Here is a 22,041-nt window from a genome sequence, read left to right on the forward strand (position 1 = left end):
AGTGAGGTCAGGCCATCTCAAAGTGCCAGTGTGCACAACCTGGTGGTTTAATAGAATAATCCTGGAACACTTAAGCAAATTATGCAAGACACACTTTCTTTATTTTTAACGCGAGAAGGAAAAGGTTATTGTCCTGGATTGGCTATTTGGGGTTTTTCCTGCTAAATACTATGCCCAATTACAAAGTCAGATAATCCCATAATAGATCAATTGTACATGGAATCATGGGGCCAATTAGATTTTAGATGGATCTCAGCTGTTGGACTGGATCGGTCAAAAGCTGCCCCCGTGTTGTGATCACACAGAGATTTATTTGCTGTCGCACAAGTAGCTCAAGTGTACTTCAAAATCCACAGACAATAACAAGTGTCTAAGAGTAATAATGACATGGCGGCAGGGCAGTTAACTATAATTCAGGACTTTCCATCTTTAGCCCCTCACTTGGTGCTTCACATTGAAATGATTGTTTGCTAAGTCCTATGGGCATAAATTGCTTGAAATTGCTAAAGTGCAAGCAATAATTCCTTATGAAGTTACCAAGGGCTTTTCTTGGGTCACCTTGGGGGGGGAATTAAAACCATCCAGAATAACACTATTATCAGCAAAGGGGTACAAATAATTACACCGCACATTAGTAAATGTGAAATCAATAATGTGAAGTAGAGCGTAATATAATGATCATTACATGGTAAAGTAGAGTTTATTGAGACATTTATTACATAGATGTAAGACATAGATGTATGTCAAATATGACTAAACCAAATAATAATCTAATTGTATGGACTGGGACAATATATATAATCCACATTATACACAACTGTGTATTATTAGAATTGTTAAAACTCTCTTCTCTCTTGTTATGTGGATTCTAAGATTAGTATCATTCTGTAAATAAAAAATCTGCTACTGTAGACAAACTCTATATTTTATATTTTTTATATCAGATTCAATTGTTAGCACGACTTTGAATCCCAAATTATATTTAACTCAGACTGAATGTTCCTTTGATATGGCCGTTTACTTACTTATATTTCAAGGGATTAATAACATTGCAAGTTGACCAACCATGTTACTAACTGATTTAGCCTGTGCTATCTACTTATGCTTTTTAGCATGATTTATTCATTAGTCAAACTTCCAATGGTCTGTTTGATTAGAAAAAGCTGCAGTGCAAAAACCAAGACCAAACAGAGACCCATTAAACAAATGTGGAGCTATAAATTCGTAATATTTGTAATTCCCCGAGTCAAACTGAGTATTAAGTGGAAAGCCCAGCCAGGTACTCTTAATTACTGAAGGTTTTTTCGCTGCACAACAGTTCATTAACTCTGCAGTTATTGTTGGCAGTCAATAATAAACAGCTGTGGCCACCAAATATATATTTATATCCACACATGAGAACTGTTCAAAACATCTTCAGCCGCTGAGTAGAAATCGCCCTGTGTTATATTTAAGAGAGCTTTTGAGAATGAGGGAGATTCATAAGACACGAGAACTAATTATTTGGGTTAATTGTTCACATCTGCTACACGAGAAACATGAGTCAATGATGGTTTCATGATGCGTGAGTGTGTCGATGCGCTCGGCAGGTATGTATCTCTATTAAAGGAGACATATTATACCCTATTTCTCCCAGTTTACCTCATTCTCGTGTCCTAATGAACGTGTCTGTGACATGCTTTGGTCAAAATACCTTAAGGATGAAGCACCACAGCAGTTCAATCACTCTGCCAAAACAGCCCTGTTCAGAACGCTCTGTTTTGAGTGCCTGTCTCTTTAAATGCAAATGAGACACAGGAAACTACGTCAGCGTCACAGAGGCTCCAGCAGCTAACAGCAGTTAGCATTTGGAAAAGCCATCATTTGCTGACTCTATAGCCGGCACATTGCTGTCATATATAAAATGTATCCACTGGACACGTAATTCCTCTGAGGCTGGAAGTTTGTGTAGAACTCTGCGCTGCACTGTGCAGACAAGAATAGAACACTGCAGACTTCCGCTCTTCCGGATACTATTACCCTCGCCTGCACTCTCACGTTTTTTAGGGATAAAGTGGAGCTCTACGAGACAACAATTCCAGGAATGTGTCATTGTGACGTAGCAATGAGTGCGGAAGTCAACATTGTGTGTTTTATTTCCTGCACTTAGACTGAGGAGGACCACAAAAACATGAGTAAAGGCCACATTATACTTCTCCGACTGCGTAATGCTTTATCCGACTGCGTAACCACGGAGACCCTTCGTGCCTTCATACTTCTGCGTCGTGGTGACAGATACGCGCTGCAATTTCCCGCCCGATCAGTAGGGGTCGCTGCGCAAGGTTGTTGTGCTTTTGGCTACAGTGAGTAATGGTGTCCGAGAGAGAAAGACTGTTGTTGTTGAAACAGTGGCCGTCTCTAACTTTTCTGTGTCACGGAATGCAGTTTTAAGATAATCTGAGGTGAGAAATTGGCCATTTAGAGTCTAAACATGTGCTGTGTGTATTAAGATATGATGTATTTATAGTTTGGCAGCGACGTTGTTGGCGGTGATCAGCTCCGCCTCTGTGGACACTCGGTGCACACTGTGGCTGGCACAGAGCAGCTTATCTTGGCCTGTCCTGAGGACCAATCGCAGCCCTTACCGTCTCCGTTGTCCCTTGACGGACAAGCTCTGCGTCGACACAGAGGGCTCTGCGTAACCTATGCAGAGCACTTTACGCAGGAGTATAAATTGGGCTTGAGTCATCTTTTTCACACTTTCCCTACTCATAGGGCCTCCAGAGTCCCAAATATAAATATTACAATGATTAAAAAGTTGATTTTGCATAATATGTCCCCTTTACATTGATGTTTGTCTGTATAGTATGTGAACTGGAGAAAACCTCTAAAAATGACTTGTGGTATTCAGGTCATACGTTGTGTATATGTGGTACCACAAAGGGACATCAATGGACAAAACTAAATTAGATGACTGGAAAACGGCAGCAGAGGGGACACAATCTCGAGATGGTGTTGGAAAGGCTGCCCGGCTGAATTACACTCTTAAGTTCCCCATGTCTGTGAAGAATGGTCAGCTACGCCCCGCTAACAGCAGGCAGACACCATAAGAGGGGAGATAAGATGTACTTTGACACAAATGTGACTTGGCGGCCCCACAACCTCAACGACTTCTACTTGTTATACCAGGAAGAAATAGTTGTTTTGCTGGTGAGAAGTCAAAACACTGCACTCTTTGTGCAATAAAATCCAACATGACGGACAACACTGTGACCAAAGTCAATCTATGCAATCGATTTACTCTCCATGATCAATAAACAGTTCTACATATACACATTTTAACTCAGTGTCAAGTTTACTGATTCAGTCTTATCTGTTCCTTTAACCATGCAGAGTTCTGCATTTAAAAACTTCAGTGGCTGCTTGAATAAAAAGAAATGAAAGGAGCTGGAAAACATGGAAAACCTGTCAGCTGAACAGAAGATGACCTCTGTAAAGGAAAATGGTTAGGTAGGTAGGTAGGGTGGTGCTGGTCGTGTAGGGTCTAACTAGTGATTAGTCCCTGTCAGTGATGATACTGAACATCCTGGTAGATGCTGACAGACACCTCGGATGTGTCTGACAAGGTCTGTGTCTCCACACACAGTCACACAAACTGAATCATCATCAGGTTTGTATTTTCAGGAAAAGGTCAGGTCGGTGCACAAACTGCATTTGAACAATTCAAATGTGTCAAAATGCTTCAGCTTCATCACTCAGATAATGCAAGTGTCCTCTTTCAGTGCTTACTTAAAACTGTAACTTAAAAGTGCACACAGACATAGAGAGACACAGACTTGTGTGGGTCATTCATCTGCAGATTTTAAGGCTTGCCTATGTTGTTGTATATCTGCTCGTGGTCTCTTTCTTCTGTCTCTACCTCATCTACCGCTTGTCCTTTCTCTCCCTAACCTCTCCTCTGTCCCCCATTTTTCCTTTCACCCCAACCGGTCGCGGCAGATGGCTGTAGTGTACATCTTTGAGTCTGACACAGATTTATTCTTCTGTTAAAGGTGCATTATGTAATAAATCTAAAGGAACTGGCCATAAAATCCTCCTAATATGTCACATAGACTCAGGAATATTGTTCATGTAACAAACTGAACTCACCAACAACAACAGTACAGCCAAAATATTTGCATTAAAAAAAAATATTTTGCAGACTGCAAATCATGTTTATGTTTTGAAATCATGTTTTGGCATGTGGCGCCACCTACCGCCGTCTACCAATCATTGCAGTCAGTAGAGTCTCAGCTGCAGAGCAACCACGGGTTGCCAGTTACGTCAGAAAAAGAAACCTAAAAGACCTCAGTATTTTGAATTTGAATGTAGTAACCGTTTTTTGGCCGCATTCTTACATATGGCACCTTTAAAATTTAGTTTTTTTTCTCTCCACTGACGCCTAGTGTTAGCGAATTGTGAATTGTTTGGTTTCTCTGCTCTCCAGGATGTTGCTATACAAATGAAATGGAATGGAATTGGACCTACACACAATTACTTCAATTGACCCTAAACATATGTTGCACATGTCCTAACGATTGAAACCCTATCCTTTACAAAAGGAAATAAAAAATGGTAAAACAGGGTAAACGTGCAAACTGACCTCAGATAAAACTCAGATTTTCTTTTGTTTTGTTATTTTTTTCAATTTGATTAAGGTAAAAAAAAAATATGCAGTACACGTACTTGCATTACACGTTATGTGTCTGTCAATACTGACACATTACGTGTTAAATCTATCAGCAGGGACTGGCCTGTGAGGCCACAGTGGACAATGAATTGTATGTGTTCAGAATTCCCTTTTCAACGCTTTCAAATCACAATTATAGTGTGTCACTGAGGCTGTAATTTGAGATACACGTCACATGGCTCATCCGACACAGGAATAATACTTTAATGACGCTCATTCGTATCTTTACGTTTTCCTCCTCGCATTAGAATATATTACAACGTGAACTTTGAACTGAAGATCGACTTAGATACGAGATATTTTCCCCAAATGTTTCAGTGCTAATTTCCTCCACAGTTTAAAGATTTAAGACTAAATGGAAACTGTTAAATGTTATGACATAAAATACTTTTCCTATTCATTTAAATACTCAATATGTCCCCATATAACTGTTTTCTTGACTTATTATAATGTCACTTGAAAAAAGATTAGACCTTCTCTCACTTTCTCTGTTGCCTTTAAAAGCCTGTGAACTGATTTCTAGGTAAAGGACTCAGGACATGTACGAAAATTGAAAGAACGTGTCTTTTTATGTTTGTTCCTGAGTGCCTTACCTCAACGCCTTTCTTCTGCTCCCCTACGGTGATGACACAGTGCAACACTAGCTAATGGCAGCCAAGGAATGGAGTCTGTTAACGCAGACAGATGAATGGCGCCCACAACACAACACAACACAACACAAGAACCTCAACACAAACTCCTCATCGCCAAAATAAAAAAAATAAATAAAAACAAAACAGGAAAGTGACTGATGTTGAAGGGAAAATAAAGTCAATATCAGAGCATTCCATTTAATAGCAAACTGATATTGATCCGTGTTATGATTAGTTTGACATCAACGTCGATCATGTTCAAGTATGTCACGTTATCCTTTAGGTCAGTTCCCAGGATATTCAACGTGATGCTGACTCACGCACAGCAACCAGTATTTTAGGTAATAAGAGCAATCTGAATCCTAGACGATGAACTTTTGAAGGTCCTATTTATGTTTATAAATAAACCTGAAACCTAGCGATAGGACCTTTAAAGGTCCAATGTATATCTAACGGTTAGACTCTTTTCCTCACCCTTCCCTTTACCGAAGTGCATCAGGGAACTAAGACGGCCTTCACATGACAGCACATATCTCATTCTTTTCTGTTTGTGTAGCATGTTTCTGCTTCAAAACACAAAACTCACACTCTTTGACTGCATGGTGTGTGTTCTGACTGCTCTAGAAACAGAGTGGCTCAAGGTGGCAGCCTCCATGAAGCAATGCCTTACCTTAGGTCCATGTAAAAGGCTTATTCTAGGGCCAGAAAATGTTTATTTCAGCGTGTGCATACACATATACAAGCAGAACTTTAATGTTCTCTTCTGCAGCCACAGCAGAACATAGTCCACTGTTTATAGACCAAACTCTCTCAGCTGGTAGAGACATTTAATGTGCTATGTTTTTTTGTTTTGTCTGATACTGTTGTATTAATCACAAAAATAATGTTTGAATGTGTTATCGTGTGTAATATCTGCAATATTTTTAACTCCGAAAATGCACTTTGTGTGTGTCCATGTCTTTGTATTTTGTTTTTAATATGTTTCTTGCAGCAAAGAGAGTGTTATCAACTGAATTTTGTTGTGGAAGCACAATGGCGATGAAACTTCCTTATGAACTTATCAAGGACAACGTATACAGTATATACTGTATTACAATAATTTGAATAAAATCTGTTAAAATAACTCACACAGTTACTCAGACAGAACCCTTTTGAGGGATTTGATCCGCAGCTGTGGGTCATACTTAACAACACACCATGAGAAACTCTGCAGGTTGTTTAGGGACATCGGAATCTTTACCAAGGACAGTCATCTGAGGAGCAGGAGTGTGTTATTTCTAGCTGGTGTGTGCAGTAGATCTAAATGCATGTGTGCATTATGCTCTATTCCATTTTCCTTGTATCAATAAAAAGTTTCCATCAAATACAATCTGTAGTTGTGTGTGTATCTGTAGTCAAATGTGTTTAAATGTCATTTGACTATGTACATGCATTTATATTTATAGTTCCATAGAAGGCAAGTGCACCGCAGAAGTGAGCAGAGCACGTGTTGCTGCACGTAGTTCATGTTCATGGTAAGAAAGCTCAAAAACCTTTCACTTACCCAACATTAGGCAGACCAACAATTCCTATTTTCAGCGAGGTGCCAAATCTTCCAATCAGCGGTGGCGGTTCAGGTGCATCATTTCCTTTTCCCTATAATAAAGATAATGTGGAGACGTCTGCAGTCAGAAGAAGAAGAAGCACTTGCCGTTACATAACCTGCACTGCAGTCTGATGGAAAAATCCCTGAATAAAACACACCTTCTTCGGAGCCATGTCTCCCACCTAAACTTTTTTTTTTCTTTTTACTGACTTCCACAGCAGTTCACCACACCAAGAGGGTAAAACACACACACACACTCATTGACAGAAAACTGGCTAAGCTAAGTCCTTAAATGTTACCAGTCGACTGCACTTCAACTGGCTCTCATCCCGACCCACCTCTCAAAATAGAACATGCAGCCTCTGGAAATGAAAGTCGACACTGTAAGTTGGCGAGCTGACCTGTGCTTCCAAATTTAGCTGTCGATACTATCAATGCAGGGTTGATGAGCTGCTGCAGGACTGTTACTCTGAAAGTGCAGTGTTTTCTGCAAGTCTAGTTAATCTTTATCAGAGACTTGACAACAGCTGCTTTGCTTTCTATTAACATTTGAATCATGCGTCTGACAGCCGTTTAACTAAAGACATCCATGACTCACAGATCTGAGCTGATAGGTCAGATGTGTGTACTGTGTGTCCGTTCACTTTTCTCCCTGTGGCTTCTGCATGCACGCAATCAAAACAAATCTTTAAGTGCAACTAACTCATGGTAAACCACAGACAAAACACAGTCATTATCATTTCAGCCATAAAAAAAAAAACAACACAAAGATGGATAAATACTGTTTCAGCAGTGTTGGTATTTTAAGATGAAGGAAAGTCATTTATCATCAATGAAAACAGCTCAACATGCTTATGCTTTATTAAATACGCATTTTCTGATCAGCTGGTCATGAATCAGACAGCAAGCACACAGCTTCAGCACCAGAGGGGGAGAGGGGAAAAAAAAAAAGTACAACATCCGTGCACTCATAGTTTCCTCCAGCCCCCTTTGAGAGGAACAGGTGTAGCCACATGAACACACAAAATTACCACAATTAGTTAAATGTCCTCAAATAAACTTCCCCTCGGTAGAAATACAAATTAAAAACACACAGGGGCACAACCAAAAACCATCACCCAAATCCAGCAGACTGTCTGGTTTAACATGCAGAAAATGAGGCTCTAATAATCTGGATTTGAGGCAAGTCAGGCTGTGGCTTTTTTTTTCGACAGAATTTAAATGAATAGGTCTGAATTAATCATTTATCTTTTGTTGATGGATGCACCCCCACTTAGACTCATCACAATAGGTGCAGAGCGTTTTGTTCGACCATATAAATCATTCCCATTGTTTAAGGTACATTGATCAATCTAATGGCTTGTAATAGGCTCCTAATTGCCACAGAGAAGTGCTCACGAATGGAGTCCAGAATTACAGATTCGACTCAAATTTCTCACTTGAATGACAAGGCAAGATCATGCTCTTCCTCCTTTTGTCTCAGGTAAACATCCTCTGGGGGGAAAAAGCACCATTATTTTATTATCCCAGGTGAATTTCCTGCTTAAATACATTTAAGGCAGAGTTTTTATTTTTTAAGATAAGAAAGATGCACTCATTCCAGCACGTGCATTTTTTTTTAAACTTGATTCACACTGTTTACGATTTAATATAAAATAATATAAACAGCATTGTAGTTGTTATTTTTTCATAACATAATATAATAAAAAAATAAAATTGTCAAATCGAATTAAATCGAATTACACATTATAACGGTGTGATTCTAATTGCAGGGTAAATGTATTTTCCGATATTTTTGGCTTTTTAAATAAAGGCAGAAAAAAACAATTACAACAATTTGCTTTGAATTTCACTGAAACACTCGAATTAATTTAACTTCTGTAGCAACAGTGAGCTTTGTTTATGTGGAGCACACATTTAGTTCTGGTAACTGCACTCTGCCAAATTGTCATGATTGCAAAGATGATTCCATTTTCTTGGCAGCGCTCAGTGTGTTTGACGAGGCGGATTTTTTTTATTCAGCCTTTGTAAAAGGTGGGGTTTTAACGCAGGAAGAAAAAAATAATAATAAAGAGTATTTGAACAAATTGCGCCTGTGTTGACTGGCAGCATTCACACACTGTAATGGGGCATTATTTGATCGCCTTTGAATACAGTAATGCACATCTTTCGGTCAAGGCTTTCTCTGGAAAATTGCTTTAACTTTTAAAAAAAGGGATGATGATTCACATTACGCCATTACGCGCGAGCATTTAACGAGCTGTATGGAATGCGCAATAATAAAAAGGCGGAAAAAAAATATGAGTCGCAAATTTGGGGAGAGAGAAAAAAAATGTGCATCCTTTAATGGACTAATATTTAATTAAATGGCAGTAAATTTTATTTTCTCAGCCACAAAGACGGGCACCGTGCCTCCTGTTAAATGGGTTTAATGGAGATAACTGGCGGCCTTGAGGCAGGCAGACTCTGCATGCTCAAACTTTTTTTGTTTTGTCCGCCTATAAAACACTTGTCTGTAAGAAAAGATCGGCTCCACGCGCTGATAACGCGACCTGTCATTTTTAATTAACCCCTCACCTTCGCTCCCCGGGCAGGTGGAGAGCGCGCGCGCGTGGACACGGACGCATGCACGTGCAAAGGATTTTGGCTGAAAAGTATCAACAATCATGTTTCCTTCAGGTATTTATTCAGACAGCGAATAAATATTCTTGAGTAATATCAATCCGCGTGTCAGCGCAGCTTTAAAATGTCAAACTGGCAGTTTCCCCCCTGCGCGCGCACAGCACTGCCTGTTATTTTTTATTTTTTTATTTTATAATAAAGTCACCGACAGCAACATCATCCTTCAGGATGCTCTGCATTTAAATAGCAACAGTTTCCCAATGACGCGTCGCGCATGATCTGAATGTTGAGAATCCGAATGGAAACGTGGACAGTGTACATACATATATATATACACAGTGTCGCCATAACACACACACACACACACACAGAGATACGCTCCGGAAATAAGTGAAGCTTACCTCGTGAAGATCTGCAGTGTGAACTGTATTCTGCAATGAAAGGAGACATTTAGCCTTCGTGTGAGAATACATAAAAAAATAACTGTATGCATTAAAAATAAAAAAAATAAAAACATACCAAATCGTGTCTTGTATGACAGTCTGAGCAGAAGCTGCACAACACATGATTGACGGCGGGGTTTTTGGTGTTTCTGTCTGCGGTCGAGGCTCTCATTGGCTGACTGCATCCCCGGGCCCTGAACGCAGCCTCCGGATTGGCTGCGCGCACTCGCCAGCTGTACTTCAAAGAACACGCTCTCTACAACTAGGTAGTGTCGAGAAGCTGCGAGCCAAGAGAGGAACCGTGTGACCCGAGTCGGACACGGTGAGACTCACAATCATATTCGGAAGCCCGTTTTTGCAGCAGTGAAATCGCGAACACTCTCACCACAGCACAGACCCTGGATATGGCTACGTCTATACTTGGGGTGAGTCTGGTTTTGCTCCTGTGCGTAAAGTCACTTTCTGTGGAGTTTTGAGTTGTGAATTGCAACTTTATTTTTGAAAAATGAGTGGTTAAATGATTCATCAGATCAGACCTAATTAAGTTTTATAGTGTGTTGTTTGTAAAAGTTTGTTAAAATGTTAATACATGCGATTTGTTTTGGGTTATGAAACTAATAGTTTGATGTTGTCTCTCTCCAAACACACTTTTAAAAACAAACACATCTGTTTAATATATTCAGTTCTGTTTATGTCATGTTTATAGTCAGTCTGTTCAGTGTCTAACTTTTGGTGTGTGTGTCACTGTGTGTGTTTTCAGGAAGAGCCACGGTTTGGAACTACACCTCTAGCTATGCTGGCTGCAACTTGCAACAAAATTGGTAACACCAGTCCTCTTACAACTCTACCCGACTCCAGCGCGTTCTCGAAGGGTGGATTTCATCCGTGGAAAAGATCCTCCTCCAGCTGTAATTTAGGATCCAGTCTGCCCGGTTTCACAGTCGCGACGAGCCGCGCATCGACAGGACTAACGCCGAACAGTGGCGCAGGCAACAGCGCCTTTTGCTTAGCCTCCACCTCCCCGACCTCGTCTGCGTTTTCCACCGAGTACAGCGGTCTGTTCTCAAACTCCGCCAGCGTCTCGGCACAAGAGTCTGGACAGTCGGCTTTTATCTCCAAGGTCCACACATCGGCAGAGACGCTGTACCCGCGGGTGGGGATGGCGCACCCTTACGAGTCGTGGTACAAGTCCGGTTTCCACTCCACCATCTCTGGCGACGTCGCCAACGGCGCGTCTTCGTGGTGGGACGTCCACACCAACCCAGGGTCCTGGCTCGATGTCCAAAATCCGGCAGGCACCCTCCAGACATCGCTGCACACCGGGACGCCTCAGGCGATCCACTCCCAGCTGAGCGGCTACAACCCGGACTTCTCCTCCCTGACGCACTCGGCGTTCAGCTCCACGGGAATCAGCCCCTCGGCGTCTCATCTGCTCTCCACCAGTCAGCACCTGTTAACACAGGACGGTTTCAAAACAGTCATCCCCGCGTACACAGACGCTTCCGCCGCCAACGCCATGATCTCGGGGGGCAGCTCAGGAATAAGCAGCTCGTCGCGGTCGTCCCGGCGCTACTCCGGTAGAGCAACATGTGACTGTCCGAACTGCCAGGAGGCTGAGCGGCTGGGACCCGCCGGGGCCAGTCTGCGCAGAAAGGGACTCCACAGCTGTCACATCCCGGGCTGCGGCAAAGTGTACGGCAAGACGTCGCACCTCAAAGCGCATTTGCGGTGGCACACCGGCGAGAGGCCTTTCGTCTGCAACTGGCTTTTCTGTGGCAAACGGTTCACGCGCTCCGACGAGCTGCAGAGACACCTGCGCACCCACACCGGCGAGAAACGGTTCGCGTGTCCCGTGTGCAACAAGCGCTTCATGCGCAGTGACCATTTGAGCAAGCACATCAAAACGCACACGGCCGGTGGAGGAAGCAAAAAGGGCAGCGACAGTGACACCGACACCAGTAACCTGGAGACCCCGAGGTCCGAGTCTCCTGAACTTATTTTGGACGGAGTCAATCCCAGAATCAATGTTAAAGATCCGTCTCCTCACGACGAGCCCTAGTGAGGCAGTGCCCTCGAATTAAAGTCATAGTAATTATAATTATTATTATAATAATAATCATCAAACCAGAATCAAAAAAAAAAAAAAACTGCACAGCGATGAAAACGGGTCTTATCTGACGGACAATACAGGAGAAAATATTTCCACAAGTCTGAAAAAAAAATATTCTCCACAGCGGCAGGCGCGTGACGAGTTTGTTTTAATCCCTTATTTAATCTAAAGACACCAGAGATGTTTTACTGCTGGCCTTTGGAGACGCGTTTAGGGACCTGACAATGAGCGGGGAAAAAAGGATGTTTTGCTGAGAGAAAACAAACCTGTTGAATTTCTTTGGTTGGACAATGACGAGTTACATCTTGTATATTGCTGACTGAACTCTGTGTTATTTTCCTGTAAATGTTTAGGCTTAATGATTGTTTTATTCGTGTTGGTATATCCTGGAAATCAGGGAGTTTACTTTCGACGCACTTTGTGGATATGTATGTACACAGCTTTTTTTCCCCTCTCCTCCTCCGCCAACTTTGGTTAACCATTTTATTTTATTTTGCTCAAAAAAAAAATCTATATATAAATGTTTACCTGTATAAAGTCACACGTACAAGACTTTCATTTTATCGTAATTAAAACGTGTCAAAAAAGGCTGTGCTTGTGTGCTGCACATTTTATATTTTGGGTTTAATTTATTTGTTGGGTTTCAAGTTGAAAAAAAAATAATAATTTGAAAACTTGAGGCTGTTCATGAGGTATTTTTTCTTTAAATGACCTATAGGCCTATATGATACCTTGACTTTGACTATTTTCCCCTATGGAATAAATCAATGTTTAATGCCCCGGAAAAGACATTTCATGCCTAAATGAAAATCTTGTTAAACGGTATTAATTATGACTTGGAGCACATCACAGCCCCATGTGTTTTGTATTTGCGATTAGGGATTCGTGTCTTATCAAATATCTAATTAATCTCCGAGGCATCTTTTGTTCACTTTCACTTTATCGCGGGGTTTCCGAGGGGGTTTGATGACAAAAGGTCCCTGAATATTTATTCTAATTGTCCAAATTAACTGCTTTCATTTGCATAGCAATCGCTGGGCCGAGAGGAAAAAAAAGGGATACAGCTTCTCTCCCTCTTTTTTTTGCCACAAACCACATAGATGTTATGGGAACAGTTTTTTTTAACTTAAGGAGGGAAAAAGAGAGAAGGGGGCAAAGAGTCAGATGCAAATGCTGAATTTAAAATGGCCTTTGCGCAGCGCAGTCAAATGCTTTCTGCGTGTTATTTGAATATCAGTGGGCTCGAATTGAAAGGGTTCAAGGATGCTCTCTGACTTCTTTGTGCTTACCCACTGCAGCGTCCGACTCGAAGAAAAAAGCCAGGGAATAATTACAGCGTGGGTCCAGGACATGGAACACGTCAGGGAAAAGCATCTCACCCCCAAACCCCCTCTTTTTTTTCCCTCCAAGAGGATGTTAAATTGACCAGAAGGCAATAGAGGGAAATTATTTTCATTTCCTTTTGTGCAACAGCGGCTTCAAGGAAGCGACCACATAGTGAAAACTATCAAATTAGACTGCCAATTTGAATTTCATCAAAATGTATAAAAAGAGAGAGAGAGGCGCCAGCAGCGTGTGCGGAAAATGTAACGACGAGATGGTGCATTTAAATGTTAATTCACAGATTTGTATTTACTGATAAAAAAAATATTAATTGTTTATTTTATATGGATTTAACTTTTTTTTTATTCCTTTGTTTTTTTAGATTTAGATTTGGAAATTGCACGTGTCAAATTTTAGGCCTGTAATTGTGAATCACAAAAATCTAATTTTAATTTAAATACCATAATATACATTTCCTAAATTGCGCGCCACGTCCTGTATCCAAATATAAATACATTGGTCTGCATTAAAATAAAATAAACAATGTGGGTTGATTTATCCGCACGCTCTCATTGTTGATTTGCTGTTTCTGTATTTACGCGTTCGATCTTGGGAGATTTTTTATTTCCCAATCGCCCAAAATCCAGCTTTACAACCATATAAAGCATGTATTATTTTATGATAATTACTTAAATAAAGGTTATCATGCGTAAATATATATATATATATATATTTATTTTTTTTTAAGTCAGGTTTAGGGACTTTACATTTTAACACTTGGTGAAAGTCTACATCTCCGTTCTCCACCCAGCGCTGTCATTAATTTCACCTGACAATGACAAAAACTGAGAGGGTAAAACATTTAATCAGAAGACAAAAATCATATTTGTACAGGCGTCAACGGCCGTCAAACATTCCAACTTACAGTGTCGATTTTTTCCCCTTCAAAAATACACGATTATAAAATAAGGATTAAAAACGGCAGCGACAGACAAACACTTTAACTCTTTTCCAAAAGTCACCTGACCGTGAAAAAGACTCTAACATTTTCCCATCAGCAGATCATAGCTGCAAATTGCTTCCAATGCTAATCAATTCATTTGGACGCTTTCACACAGTCCAAGACATGACCAGAGTGCAATGAGCTGCACACAGACATTTGTTTTCTGTCGACTGCTTCCCTCTACTGGAAGAAACGGAGACCTTCACTGTCTGTCTCATTCACAACTTCTTAATAGACGGCTATGTACAAAAAAAAACTTTTCATGTGTAATTTAATGTTTAAGTCTTACAGTAACTGGAAAAAGTCAGTGCTTTCTTCTAGTTCCTTCTGAGCTCCTCTCTCTTCTCTCCCTACTCCTTTCTCTCCTCCTTTCCCTGCTTCTGCTCCTCCCATCCACTGTTCTGCCTGTCCATCCATCTGTGCCACTTCTGTTCCTCTCACCATCACCGCTGTGACGCTTGTCTCTTCCCCTGTCCTCCCTGCCTCTGTCACGGCTCCTACTTCTCTCCTTGCCCGGCCTGGAGCTGCCAGGTCTCTGTCTGTCCCTGCTGGCGTGTCTTTGTTTCTCTTGACCTCCCTCCGACTTGTTCTTGTTTTGCGGGCTGTGATTTCGACTCCTGCTCCTTCCCCTCTCTGTCCGAGTTTCTCTATAATTCTGGGGCTCCTCTTCAGGCCTCCTCTGTCTGGTGTGAGGGCTCGATGACCTGCTCATGCGAGAGGAGCCCCTTTTCTGACTCTTGACTTGTTGCTCGCTCTTGGAGCTCTTATCCCTACAGGAATCTTTCTTCTTGTTCTTCTTTCGCTTATGGCTCTTGAACTTGTCGTGGCTGTCTGAATCTGAGCCACTAGCGCTGCTGCTGCTGCTGGAAGAGTCACTGGAGCTGCTGCTACTTTCATGCTTTTTCTTGTGCTTTCTTTTGCTCTTCTTCTTCTGCTTCTTGCTCTTCTTTTTCTTAGACTTTTCCAGGTGATCAAGTTTTCTGTAAAGCAACAATAAAGCATCTCTATTTCAATAACAATCCCGTCAAAGGAAGCTGAAACATGTTCAATATTGGTCAAGTAAATTGAATTATTCACATATTAAAAGATGTATAAGCTACATGAAAAATCACAGCACCGGAATGGTGAGAAAATGCGACAAAAAATCATTACATTTGTTGCTTTACAAAATTTTTTTTATGAAATACAATAACATCAAGGCAACCTTTTAATTGATCAGATGATTTATCTGGGATTTTTTTCAGCCTACAATATCAATATGAAGCATAATATATCAAAACCATGTTAAAATATTATTTAACTTTGGCTGAGTTTAGTTACTATACGTTTATATAAAACAGAAGTTAAAGTGCTACATTTTTTACCTGAGGAGCTTTTGTTTTTCTTTGGTCGTTAATGACTTCAGAAATTCTACCTCAGGATCCTCCTCTTCCTCACTGGCAACAAATCCCTATAAACACAAAGCAGCGCATGACACAGAGCATTTAAATAAAAGAACAAATTTCAAATTAAGCAAAGACAAATATGAACAAATGCATATAATTGCCTCAGCGGAAATAAATCTATGATATTGTCTAATGTGTTGCTCTAAAAACTGGCTATTTTGAAACATTTACACTTGCTGTGTTTAGTCTTTTTCTCTCTGTAGGGTAGAGAACGTGTGCATTTTCCTATATTGTCCTGTGTGTGCAAAGATGGGGAGAGTGCGAGACAGACAATTACCTGTGATGGATCACAAACAGTAGCGTTTCGATCAAGGACACATTTTTTCAGGGCAAACCCACTGTTTCGCATCTCCGCCATTAACTCTGAGGGGTGCATCGACGGACCTGTTAGCACAAATCACAGCCTCAGAGTCTCATTGATGTCAAACCCATGCCAGACACCATCTCCACAGTGGGAATTTCAGGGGCGGCTTTGTTAACAGAATGGGACATCAAATCAACTCACTCCACTTCCGGCTGAGCAAATCATAGAATATCGTTCTCTGCCAAAGCAGCAGTTAGGGGAATCAGAATACACAACAATTACATTTCTTTCTGCCGGCACAGAAGGGGACCATAACGGCACTCCAGCATTAACGCCATGCACCGACTGGACTCTGCCTGAGTAAACATTCCTTCTTTACTACTCAACTCGCTGATTGCAGAACTCGGAATCAGCTGAAGAACGCAGGCTCCAGCTGAAACCTGAGAGGAAACCTTCAGTAGGTGTAACACCTGCAGAGTCTAGTGACAGACTAAAACTCAGCTACTGGCTGCAAATATCAGACATATTCTGATCCCTGATCTTTTTTAAATGCATTCAATTATTCACAGCAGTTTTGTATAATATTACAACAAAAATCTCTAACAGATATATATACATGTATATATATGTATACACACACACACAGAATATATATAGTAAAACAAAAATTTGGCAGGTAAATTGTATATATCAAATAAGTTATATGGTTTCCTGTATTTGAGTAAAATACAGAAAAGTAAAATCAATACAAAATAATAATATTAATATTGAATTACGTGAGTTCTAAAACATTTAGTGGTCCATTTAGTTGTTCTGCATCATCAGTTGTCAAAGTGAGAGTGCAGACCGAACATTAATGAATGTTATAGTTTAAGTACAATGATAAAATGGCCACACCTAATAAAAGGAAAAGCAGGGCAGCGTGTTTGTGATGATGTTATTGTATGTGTACTCTACCTGCTGCCTCCTCTGAAGCCATGGAGCTGGCATTGATGCCCGACAGTCCATAGAGAGGACACTCTCTGTCTGTGTTCACATGGCCCCATTTGTGACATTTGATGCATCTCACGTTCCGCACCTGTGACGATTACAATGGACAATATTCACAATTGTCTCAATCAGAGCTCCGCAGTGTGGGTCACAGCACACTGGTGCCTTGGAGGTACTGCAGGTGGAATTCAGACGGGAATAGAAAACTTCCTCTATTGTGTAGTTTTTAAAGATATTAGATAAGCATGTTATTGGTTCCAGAAAAGAAAATCTAAATGAAAAGAAAATAAATAAATATGGCACCTCACTGTTATTCACATTTTTAAACATATGGGGTTATGAATGATTGTTGCAGTACAGAATAGACATGCTTCAAAAAAAAACAAATCATTACACACCTGGATTCCAAATGGCTGATCTCTAATATTCATGTCATCCTTTGCGTATCTGCAAGAGAAAATTGAAAATAAAAACAATATAAATTCCAGAACACTGGACAATATTCACAGAAAAAGTCATAGTATAAGAATTGAGCCACTTACTTTTCTCGAGGAGCAAGCTTCTGCCACTCAAATCTGCACTCATCTTCTCCCTCCTGGCAAATACACAAATTAAATTGCGAATTGTTATTCACATGTTGTTAAGTATGATTGGAAACCAAGGAAAAACTATACCAAACATATTAAACGTGTTCTTTTCTCAAGCTTACCTCCTTTGTTTCCTCTATAGAACCAAAGACAGATGTGAAAGAAAGAATAAATATTACAATATTAATGCACTATGATCGCAAGAATCAATCGTGTGGTACAGGATATAACATTTGAAGGGACAACACATGATTCATTTGACGGACAACTTACCTTTGGATGCTCCGGGTGGAGCCTCGTACATGAAATTGAGGCCATTTTTAACACGGTCATCACCCATCAACAATCTGAAGCAATGATAAAAAGGAAAGTAATGATAAAAGTCATGACAATTATATTCATAAATCAGCATTAAATAACATTTACATTTGGGAGGTTTACAGAAAAAGTACTCTGGACATTTCCAAAGCTGCATGGGGACATGTGTAATAAAAAAAAAAATTCAACATGTAAAACATTCAATGTGCAGTTATCAATTAAGTACTTAAAGTGTTTTGTTTTTTTAAACCTGATATTAAAACAACTACATGCAGTGTATTTATCGAACCTGTTGTTGTACGTGTCCTGTTCTTTCACATAAGCCTGCATTAGGTCTTCTTGCTTTTTCTTGTCGTATGTCAATTTCTGCTCTGCTATCCATACCTGCAAGATAAATAACAGAAGATGGATTTGGATTATAACATATATTCTCCACACATTTTGGGGAGAAAATGTGGGAATTGCTCGTTCTTTTCAGTGGAATGTGATTTGTCACTCAATAATCTGTATGACGTGAATTAACTACAGCTGAATATGACTGTGATTCGTTTAATTCAAACATATATACACTATGATCAGAATAGTGGCTCCTCTGTGGTGGCAAAATGAACATAAGACAAATCAAACAACGTTAGCAATTATTCACAGAAGTTTTAGCTTTACGCTAGCACGCTGCAAAACAAAGTCTCCAAATGGTTAGTCTGCACATTAAATGGTTCATACAGAATAATACCGCTTAAAATAAACATTATTATGTACAGTGATAACAACATATGGAAGCTGTTGCTAAGACGAAAACTAGCAAATGCATTAGCTTCGCTTGTTAACCCGTATGCTAACTGGGCTAACTGAGCCTAGCACTTACCTTTTTGATATTTGACTTCGACGCAGGGTGGAAGTCCTTCTTACACATGAAATTTGCAAACGACTTCCCCATGGTTGGTAACCGATAACGTTATCTTAAATGAAAATGAATTGCTATGTTAGCTGACGACGTGTTTAGCTCGATGGCCCAGCTTGTAAACAGGGAAGATGGATTTACATTGAGGAGCCCAGCCTGCCTCACCAACTCTCGCGAGACTAACGAGCAGCCACAAGTTCTGTTATGAAAATAAAACAGACCGGAAGCGGAAGTGAAGTGTAAAAACTTCAAAATAAAAGCCTGCTCATTTATTTTCATACAGATTATATACCATTCTCTTTTATACACTGTAATGTAGTACATTTATTTTTGTGAAAGGTGAAACGATAACAGCTAGTTGTTTGGGAGAAGGACATGTAGGCTATAACTATTATTTTAGCGGAGTGTGTGAATGGATATTGAAGAAAACGTTTACCCTGCCGAAATAAAGAGCATCTAATGTCACCAGCAGAGGTCGCCATCACCCGCAGTCAAGACAGACATGGCTTCAAATTACAAGAATAGTATTAATAATCATTTGAAAATTAAAACTCGTGATTAAGTTATGACTTCAGTGTCGATGTTTAGCCACAAGGTGGCGCCCGCATCCACCCAGGGATTTATTATGTTTTGTTTTATAGCCTATAACCCTGTATGATTTGGAATGCAAATATGCTGAGATGGATGTATAGTATGTAAACTGGCTCATGACAGGTCATCTGAAATACAAAGCAATCTTACCCGTCTCAAATGGATCAACATCTATGGAAGTATTGTATTGTTGTCACAGGGCAAAATACAGAAATGTAATAATATATATCTTTAAATGCCTAGTAATTATTGAATGTTTTTTTTATTTAATTAAGGGTTTTCTTATTCACGCTCAAGTAAGAGACATGGAGAGATTTCGGAAGGCAGTGATTTTGAGGAGTTTCTCGTCATCGCTGATAACTTCGAATGCGCTGAACAAATCGACCGGGATTTATGGTTAAGACATAATTATGTTTGAAGACGACGAGGTTGGCGATAACGATAAATATCACCGTAATCGACGGAGTGTTTACAACCGCACATCAGGGGTGACAGTGGATTTCACACTCCATCAGGACTAAATCAAGGCACTGACACATGTTGACATTACTTTATTTTCTTACTGTTTTTTTAATTGAAAATAGTTATTCACTTTAATTTTACATTTTTGTATCTAAAACTAGATTTCACAGGAAAGCCACAGGTGTAAGCTATCAAACACCTTTTGAAATGTGTTCCTATATCTGCTACAGAGGCAGAGAAATCAGTCATTTAGTAGGCATTGAACCTCAGGTTTTAGAGGCATTTATTCCAGGCGCTTCAGGCCTTAATGGGTTAATGTGATAATGATTGTCCTTTGAACCTCTCTCAGACAGATTACAAAATATATATTGTTTTGTTTCTTGAAACTTCTCAATCACTTTTGTCTTTGGGTACAGTGTCTACACAAATGCCACCTTGACTGTGTGCAAAGCAGTCATTATCACTGTGGCTTTTGCACAAAAGTCATTGTGAGAAAGGAATATTTTGTCCAGCACATCAAAACCTGCGGGAGGTGACTCCAGCGTCCAGCGACCAGGGCGCCCTCCAGCGAGACTCCAGCGACCAGGGCGCCTCCAGCAACATAGCAAAGTACAGTACTTAAAAAAATAAATAAAAATACTTCAGTAGTAACACAAAACACCTACAGTAACATAAGTAAATGTAATTCATTACTTTCCATCTCTGCTCATAAAGACTCTTTAATTCGGTAGTACGAATTAGATTCCATTTTGTTACTATTAGATTGTGCTGAAATATATTTATAAACTACATTTAAGTTCACCACCTTCAATTCTGAGATTTGCATCCTAAATCACTTCATCACTTCAATTCATCAGAATTAAAACAAGGTCTGATTTTGCAGCTTCTTAAGTGTATATTTTCTGGATTCTTTGCTCCGTGTGACAAATTAAAAAATACATTTCGGTTTGTGGACAAAACATGACATTTGAGGATGAGCTTTTCTAAGTTTAGGGAACACCGAGCAACATTTTCTGGACCAAACAAACGGAGAAAAGAATGAATAGATTAGGGAAACGGTAGCTGTAGAACTTTCTAGCAGTTATTCAGCGCATTCTGTACGGAATCAGAGTGAGATTGTCATCAAAGCAATCACAATCAAAGCCTTAACATCCAAGGCACTTCTTATATATAACCAACCCCTTATTTGTGTGTTTTCATCTGTAACTGATCATCAGAACCTGTATGCTTTGCCGGTTTACAACCTATTAAGTAGTGTATTGAATTGTGTTTAGAATAAAACCTCTTAAAGACACTCGAGTTGTCCGCCATACTTGTTCTGGTCGCCCTTTCCAGAGGGTAGTTTATTGAGCCGTAAGAAGCAGCCGATAAAAATCTGGACAGTTGTAAACCGTGGTAGGGATCGTTGTCGAAGAACACGGTGCCGAGCGGGGAACGCCCGTCGTTGAAGAACATCGTCGGGACCACAAAAACGCCACCACAACGAGCAAAAAGCTAAGAGCCAACAGGGCCGTCAAAGGGCTAAAGCAGCCACCGCGACGGAGCAACCGAAGGCGAGCTAACGAGGCCGTTGAAGGCAAAAGAAGTACCGCAGCTGCAAGTAAAGCGGAGCTGCGCCAACTACTGGTAAAGGAACCAATAGTTACCGAGCAAAGTAAAGTGGAGCTGTGTCAACCACTGGTAAAGGAGCCAATAGTTACCGAACAAACCACCAAAGAGTCAACGCTTGGCCGTCAAAGGAGACAAGCCAACGCTGCTGAGACTCAACGCAACTGCTACCACGACATCGAAGAATCGACGTCGCAGGGCGGCCGTATCGTTTATCGTTGTTACCGAGGCCCAACTGCTAACCGCCTTTGATCTCTTCAGTTAAACTGATCGAGAGCCAAGAGAAAAGTAAGATGGCTGGCAACGAACTAGAATTGGAGGACCGAGAACAGGAGTGGTCCAGAGCGAGAGACGTCCTCACAATAAACATGCACCTTCTCATCGCCACGGCCAGTTTACCAGGGAGTGA

General features: G+C 40.4%; 3 protein-coding genes across 5 annotated transcripts in view; 1 reads left to right on the forward strand and 2 right to left on the reverse strand.

Annotated features, from left to right (window-relative positions):
* LOC310943010 (obg-like ATPase 1) overlaps positions 1-7,241 on the reverse strand; it is a 48,312-nt gene extending 41,071 nt beyond the window's left edge. For all 3 annotated transcript variants that reach the window (XM_083908486.1, XM_083908485.1, XM_083908487.1), the window contains exons 1-2: positions 7,084-7,241; positions 6,884-6,975 (exon numbers count right to left, since the gene is read on the reverse strand). In XM_083908486.1, coding sequence (XP_083764612.1) covers positions 6,884-6,975; positions 7,084-7,098 — 107 coding nt within the window. In that variant the 5' untranslated portion in view covers positions 7,099-7,241. The remainder of the gene's footprint in view (positions 1-6,883; positions 6,976-7,083) is intronic.
* A 3,153-nt stretch (positions 7,242-10,394) lies between these two features.
* On the forward strand, positions 10,395-12,049 carry sp9 (sp9 transcription factor; the record flags this gene model as incomplete). The annotated part of the gene is made up of 2 exons (XM_083908944.1): positions 10,395-10,415; positions 10,751-12,049. The coding sequence occupies 2 exons, from the start codon at positions 10,395-10,397 to the stop codon at positions 12,047-12,049; spliced, it is 1,320 nt and encodes a 439-aa protein (XP_083765070.1).
* Positions 12,050-14,357: 2,308 nt separating this feature from the next.
* Positions 14,358-19,107, reverse strand: cirsr (corepressor of RBPJ and splicing regulator). Its single transcript, XM_083908844.1, has 10 exons — positions 18,936-19,107; positions 18,360-18,454; positions 18,026-18,099; positions 17,875-17,888; positions 17,708-17,760; positions 17,564-17,612; positions 17,133-17,253; positions 16,149-16,255; positions 15,791-15,876; positions 14,358-15,406 (listed from the first exon to the last, which is right to left on the reverse strand). Exons 1-10 carry the CDS (start codon positions 19,005-19,007, stop codon positions 14,731-14,733), a joined length of 1,347 nt encoding a protein of 448 aa, XP_083764970.1. The 5' UTR covers positions 19,008-19,107; the 3' UTR covers positions 14,358-14,730.
* Positions 19,108-22,041: the final 2,934 nt, after the last annotated feature.

Source organism: Microchirus variegatus (genome assembly GCF_963457635.1).
Source record: "Microchirus variegatus genome assembly, chromosome: 22".
Lineage (NCBI taxonomy): Eukaryota > Metazoa > Chordata > Actinopteri > Pleuronectiformes > Soleidae > Microchirus > Microchirus variegatus.

What these genes read in the sequence shown, in the direction of transcription:
- cirsr (XM_083908844.1), bottom strand. Translation starts at nt 19,007, where the DNA reads ATGGGGAAGTCGTTTGCAAATTTCATGTGTAAGAAGGACTTCCACCCT. An exon ending in GGCTTCAGAGGAGGCAGCAG is followed by an intron (nt 16,256 to 17,132) that starts GTAGAGTACACA and finishes TTGTGCTAACAG; the next exon opens with GTCCGTCGATGCACCCCTCA. An exon ending in CTGTTTGTGATCCATCACAG is followed by an intron (nt 15,877 to 16,148) that starts GTAATTGTCTGT and finishes TTGTGTTTATAG; the next exon opens with GGATTTGTTGCCAGTGAGGA.